Source organism: Scyliorhinus canicula, chromosome 8, assembly GCF_902713615.1.
Source record: "Scyliorhinus canicula chromosome 8, sScyCan1.1, whole genome shotgun sequence".
Taxonomy (NCBI): domain Eukaryota; kingdom Metazoa; phylum Chordata; class Chondrichthyes; order Carcharhiniformes; family Scyliorhinidae; genus Scyliorhinus; species Scyliorhinus canicula.
Genome location: NC_052153.1, coordinates 72988289 through 72995040, shown reverse-complemented (window position 1 = coordinate 72995040; position 6752 = coordinate 72988289). Strand labels below are relative to the sequence as shown.

Here is a 6752-nt window from a genome sequence, read left to right as displayed (position 1 = left end):
TGAAGATGGCGGAGCGGGCTGGGCAGCATGGACGTGGGTTCTGGCCCTGCCCACAGAAATAGCACGGTGTGCCCCCGGTCTGGGCAGGTCGCCGCACGACGCAGGCCCGTAGCGTGGCCGAGTCTGGGGAAGTCTAAGGTGGGCTCGCAAGATACATACCTAGATTGTGGCGGGCCACTTCCAGCGAGGTGGCGAGTGTTACCGTGTCCTGGAGGTCTTTTGCTCCATTTTCGAGGAGACGCTGCCGGATGAAGGTCAAACGGATGCCGGACATGAAAGCGTCTCGGATGTGCAGATTCATGTGGACTTCCCCCGTCACATCCTGATGATTGCAGTTCCTGGCGAGCGCGGTGAGCTTTTCTACGAATTTATCTCGTGTTTCCCCTGAGCGCTACCGGCAGGTAGACAGCAGATGCCGGGCATGTACCAAGCCCGGTCTTAAAGGGGACATCACCTTACATGATGGTAAGGGTACAGTAATACAGTAACCATTCATCACAGCGGGTTCAATTCTCAAACTGGCTCAGGTTATTCATGAAGGCCTGCATTCTCAATCTTGCCACTTGTCTGACGGGTGATGATCTTCCGGTTTAATCACCACCAATCAGCTCTCCCCCTCAAAGGGGAAAGCAGCTGGTCATCTGTGACTCTGGACTTTGCTTTACTGCTTTTTTCTACAGGGTCAAAGGTTATTTAATATACAATGATTAACATTTTTACAAAGCTACAAAATAAATCGCAGCATGGTGATGAGTTATGGTGCAAGTTTCTGAAATTAATCCTCTATGCATCTCCATTCACAATAAATACGTCCCAACCCATTTTAGCATAAACTTGTTTCAATTTATTCTGTGTCAAGAAAGAAGGGATTGATACAAAGAAAACATATGAACATTTGTGAAAATATTGAATGCAGTTTCTTGGATAATTGTGGAGAATATGTACTCCAAGGAATACAGATGAAGGTTACAAGATTTACCTTACCCATTCACTGGTATGTTTTAAGAATAGAAATATGAATGCAAAATAATTATATAGTAGTAAATGTTCAATGTGCAGTAAATCACAGCAATGCTTCACATTTTTCTTAAAGATACAATACTCAAAATCAGATACATTATGGCTCTTAGTATTTATTAAAGTCATTTCTGAACACAGATGAGATAAAAAATACCATGAATTAGATGTTTTTCGTCCCATTTCAAAGGCTCATTTTTCTCCACGCCCTGATATCATTCCCCCGTGTATCGGGGAAGTCGTTTTTCTTTAAAAGCATTAAGTCCTTCAATTCTATCTTTTGTCGGAATCACCTGAAATTTAAGGGAAAAACACGATTTTAAATTCAGGCTCATTGGATTGCTAGGTAAAATGGCATGTGGAGGCAGTCTCTGGAGAGTTGAAATAATGCAATCAGTCCTGAACATTGCACAGTTCATTTTATGATTTACAAACAATTGAAAAGGATGTTTTTGCTTACAGCCTAACATAGCATTGTTATGTATAATGTGTGCAATAATTATCTTGTGTAAAAGCTTAAATTCATTACTGTATACAGCTGTTGGAAATTGTGTTTCATCCTTTTCCTGCATTTTCATCCAGAGTCCTGAGTCAATGTTTGGCTTGCTGAACACCTCTTGGTACTTTCCACTAAATAATGGCCAAGAACAATTCCATTATGATGTGGTCACTCCTGAAGCAATTTCCTGCTGTATGTGATTTTCTAGGAAGGAATGTTTCACAAACACTATTGAGCTACTGAACCAAACCCCCAAAATTGATCTGAATATATGCTGCTGCTCATACTTAATGCCTTGTTTGCTGTCCGCTTTGTCACTCTGTCAACTCCATATCAATGCAGAAGGATAGGAATTAAAAACCAAGCTGAAAGGACAGCATCACTATAATTTATTCAACAATGAATAAGTGTCATGCTAAAATTCTGAAAGAAGGGATATGTATTGTATTTTTAAAATTGGTTATGGGTCTTTACAATCATACGGGGCAATTTTCAGACAGGTTGGGTTGGAGGGAAAGCCAAGATTTAGTATACCCCATTTTGAAACCAACTTTTAAAAAAAAGGTAGACAACAATAATAAGGCTTTTGCGTCACTGATCATGCATTGCGATGGCGCAATTCAATGCAACAATGGCAAAGTCTGGTTTTCGGCACTTTTCGTGGGGTGTTTCACTACAGCCATGTTGGCGAGATCGTGGCCTATATTCAACTGCACTTAGTGTCAAAAATGAGCCCCCACGAGATTCTCGACATTGCTGGCTCCTTTGCCGTCTGATTCGCCTGACTCGCGCCTCAGCAGCTCGCCGCTAACAAGGGGGAGCTGCTTTTAATTTTTTTTTAAAAAAACGTTTAAAATATAGAAAATCAAAGAAATACAAAGCCAAGTGCGACAACAGGTAACAAAATCCTACTCCCTTCATTCCCCCAACAACAGCCCCCATTCATCTCGCTGCCAACCCGGTACCCGTCTCCCTTTTCCAACTTGCCCAATCCCACTGACAGCTCAGTAAAGTCCTTAAAGTAGACGATAAACAGCTTCCACCTCAAGGCAAACCCCTCCTCTATCCCCCCAATTGCAAACTTAATTTTATCCAACTGCAGGAACTGTGCCATATCGCTCACCCATACTCCCACCTTTGGCGGCTTAGAACACCACCAACACAACAAAATCCATCTCCGGGCTATCAGGGAGACAAAAGCCAAGACGTCGGCCTCTCTCCCCACCTGTACTCCCGGACCCTCCAACACTTCAGATATCGCCATCTCTGGACTCGGAACTACCTCTACCCCAGAATCTTTGACATTACATCGAAAAATCCCAAAATCCCCTCAACCTCGGACATACCCAAAACATATAAAGATGGTTCACCCCCAACCCCCCACGGACACTGCCTATACCTATCCTCCACTCCCAGAAAGAACCGACTCATCCTGGACACCGTCATGTGTGGTCCATGCACCACCTTAAATTGGTAACACTTAGCCTAGCACTCATTGAGGGCACATTCATCCTCCTCAGAGCCTCATTCCACACTCCATACCCCAACGTCCCCCCACTGCTCCCCCAAACTCCTCCTCACACCTGTGCATGACCTCCTTTATGGGACCACATTCCCCTCTTCATCAGCTCCCCATACATGTCCGCAACACTGCCCTCCCCAATTTCATCCTCGGACAGATGTTTATCCTGCAGCACCGGGGTGGCAGCGTCGGGATCAACGGCACCTCCTTCCTAATGAAGTCCCTAACCTGCAGATACCTGAACCTATTCTCCTTTGGTAACTGGTACGTGTTCTCGAGCTTTTCCAGGTCTGCAAGGTTTCCTCCCATAAACAAATTCCTGAAGTACTGTATCCCTGCCTCCCACCACCCCTGCATACTCGCATCCAACACTGCCAGTGCAAACTGATGATTGTCACAAATCGGGACCCACAGCAACATGCCTCGTTCCAACCCTCAGTGCTGTTACCACTACTGAATTCATGGAGTACCAAACCGGTGATAACGGAAGGGGCGCTGACAACAAAGCCCTCAAACTGGTCAACTAACATGAGGCCGCCTTCATCTGTCGCAAACCAACCACTCCTCCATTTCGTAGTCATTGCACTGTTTGCTGCAGACTAATAATTCAACAAGTTCAGCAAAGCTAACCTCACCCCCTCACCAACTCTCCCCCACACCCCAGTCGATCCTTCATCCGAGGAGCCATCCCTGCCCACACAAACCTCAAAATCATCTCATTCGTCTTCCTAAAAAAGGACTTGTGATCAAAAATCAGGAGGTTCTGAAATATCCTCCCCACATCCGATCTTCGTGCTTGCTGCTCAGAACCTCCTGGCACCCACCAGCACAATCTCTTCATTTCCAGGTGCGGTGCCCACACATGCCACCTGATATAGAATGCCTCCTGACCCATCAAGCCTGCGGCTCACAATGCCCTCTCTTTGTTCCCGCAGGAGAAGACCACACATAATAAATGGGAAAGGGCCCAAGTTGGGGGCGGAGTCCCAGAGATGCGAGTCCTCATCCCCTATGAGGAATGAGTATTGAAATTAGGGAGGGTTGCCTGAGGAAAGAGCAATCACTGACAGCGAAGTTGGCCTGCTGAATCATCTGGCACTGCCAGTCCTGGAGGCTCCCCATTATCTTCACCATGGTGTTGATGCTGTCAGCGATGGACCCCCCCCCCCCCCCCCCCCCCCCCCCCCCCGGACACTGCCTATACCTATCCACCACTCCCAGAAAGAACCGACTCATCCTGGACACCATCATGGCCAGAGAGGTGAGGATCCACTGCCTCTTCACTCAGATGATCTGTCTCAAGTGAGTTGTTCATGTCAGACAAAATGATCTTCCCTCTCACTGACCACATGCCTATTGTCTCGCAGGATCTCCATCTGATGAGGCCGGGTCATCTGGAATCGTTCACTCCCCCGCCACCCAAGAGACCACTCAGAGGAGAGGTCTGAGGAGACTATCGGCGAGGTGTCACAACTATCACCCGCACCTTCCATCAGTACATACCTCGGTAGGTGATATTAGTGGACAGGCTTCTGGGGTACAATCTGGTGATGCAGATCAGCTGGAGGCCAGAACAACCAAGGGAGACAGCAGTCAGAGGTCTACTGGTTCCCAGGACACAGCTGGGTCCCAGACAGATGCCAAGCATCCGGACAAGATTTTCCCAGAGCTGATGCAAATGATCGGATACAGGGGTGGGGGGGGGGGTCAGCGACATTCCAGCAATGCAAGGCCGATTGGAGGAGTCCCCAAGGCTGCAGGTGCAGGAGATGGTGCCAACAATGAGTGACTCCAAGGCCAACACTGCTAGGGTGGCAACCGCCGTGGAAAACCTGGAGCACGACGTCAGCGTCTTTAGTAGTGGTATCCGAGGCATGGCTCAGTCTGTGATGACCATGGCTCTGGGCCTCGGCATCATGTCCCATTCGCTGAGGGACATATCCCATATGCAGATGGACATTGCCGAGGCATTGCAGAGCATGGCACAGTTACCGAAGTGCATCGCTGATGGTATCAACACCATGGTGGAGATAATGGGGAGCCTCCAGGACTGGCAGTGCCAGATGATTCAGGAGTTCTGCAGCTCACTCCAATTGCTCCTCCGTCGCATGAAGTCCCCCCAGGACCCGACGGGCACGGTTAGGGAGGAGGAAACCCTGGAGGCGCATCCCAAGGGCAGCTGGCAGAACAGGGTGGCAAGGTGACGCCTGTAAGTCAGCCGGGGCCTCGGGTTCCATGCCCTCCAGAGGATATCCACCAACGGCATCAAAGGCCACAGGGCACGGAAAGCAGCAGGCTGCCATCACCTATAATATGCATCCTGGGGACACACCTAGATGCAGCAGTAGACCAAGGAAAACCAAGAAGAGTGAGGAGCACTGAGTGTGCAATGGTCAGGTTACTAACTGTCGCTAGGGAGAATAGAAATCTGTCACAGTAAAATGTTTAACGGGCCTGCCCGCACCCTCGCCCCATGTGCCCTCGGCTCCCCCCACACCCTGACCCCTCCGGGCACAGTGGTTTAAGCTCAAAAGGCCTTGATGCCGACCCCATTCAGCGAATATATCTGAGCGCGCTGTCATCTGAAAAACAGGGAGTCAGACTTCAGCAGAAACTGAAGAACACTAGGGCTTTCCTCACAGCGAGTAATCACTCCCCTGCTTTATTGTGACCTGCTAACAGTGGCAACACCGGCCCTTCACCCTGAACTGAGGGAGTAACAAGGTGGTCGGGGATGGGGTGGCGTGATGGGGGTGGGGAATGGGAGGGAAAGAGGGGATTGGGGGAGGGGAATGGGGAGGAGGGATGAAAAAGGGGGTGGGGGATTGGGGGAGGGAGGGAAAAGGGATGGTGGGGGGGAAGGGAATGGGGAGAGAGGGTAATGGGGTGGGGCGATTGAAGCAGAAATGAGAGGGAGGGAGGGAAATGGAGGGGAGCGGGGCTTTGGGAGGGAGGGAACTGGGGAGGATGTGGGGAGGGAGGGAAATGCGGCGGGGGGAGGATTTCGTGTTAAGCTGATGGACACAGCCTCGTCCTCGGAGAATCTGGAGAAGATGAGGACTTCCCTGATCCTCCTGGCATGTGGGAGCCTTGTCGCTTCCTGTCTTCTATCCTCTGGCTCATCCTCGGGTTCGTCCACCAGCCCATCCTGGACCGCCTCCTCTTCAGACGAGGCCGCATGTCCGTCCGCCTCGTCCTGCTCCTCCTCCAGCATGTCATCTTGCTCCTATGCCAGATTGTGGAGGGCACAGCAGACCACTAAAAAGTGAGAGACCCTCTAGGGGTGTACACCAGAGCGGCCAAGGCATCGAAACGGTGTTTTCAGCAGCTGGATGCACCGCTCAACGATAGCACGAGTGGCAACGTGGGCCTCATTAAATCGAGCCTCTGCCTCAATCTCAGGCCTCCGCACTAGCGTCATCAGACATGACCTCAGGGGGTATTCTTGTCTCCCACAAGCCAACTCATTATCCTGGGGTGGTCCTCAAACACACTGGGGATCGCTGAGAGCCGCAGGATGTAGCAGTATTGTACGCTCCCAAGGTAGCGAGCGCATATGTGCATGATTCGGAGGCGGTGGTCACACACAATCTAAACATTCAGGGAGTGTAACACCTTCCTGCTAATATAGGGCACTGTCTGATTCCCCGGTGCTCGCAGGGCGACATGTGTGCCATCAATCGCCCCTAGATCTGGGGCATCCTGGCGATGACA

General features: G+C 49.9%; 1 protein-coding gene across 1 annotated transcript in view; it reads right to left on the bottom strand.

The window, feature by feature from the left end:
* Positions 1-821: 821 nt before the first annotated feature.
* Positions 822-6752, bottom strand: part of auh (AU RNA binding protein/enoyl-CoA hydratase) — a 348073-nt gene continuing 342142 nt past the window's right edge. The window contains exon 10 of the mRNA XM_038804728.1: positions 822-1310. Coding sequence (XP_038660656.1) covers positions 1233-1310 — 78 coding nt within the window. The 3' untranslated portion in view covers positions 822-1232. The remainder of the gene's footprint in view (positions 1311-6752) is intronic.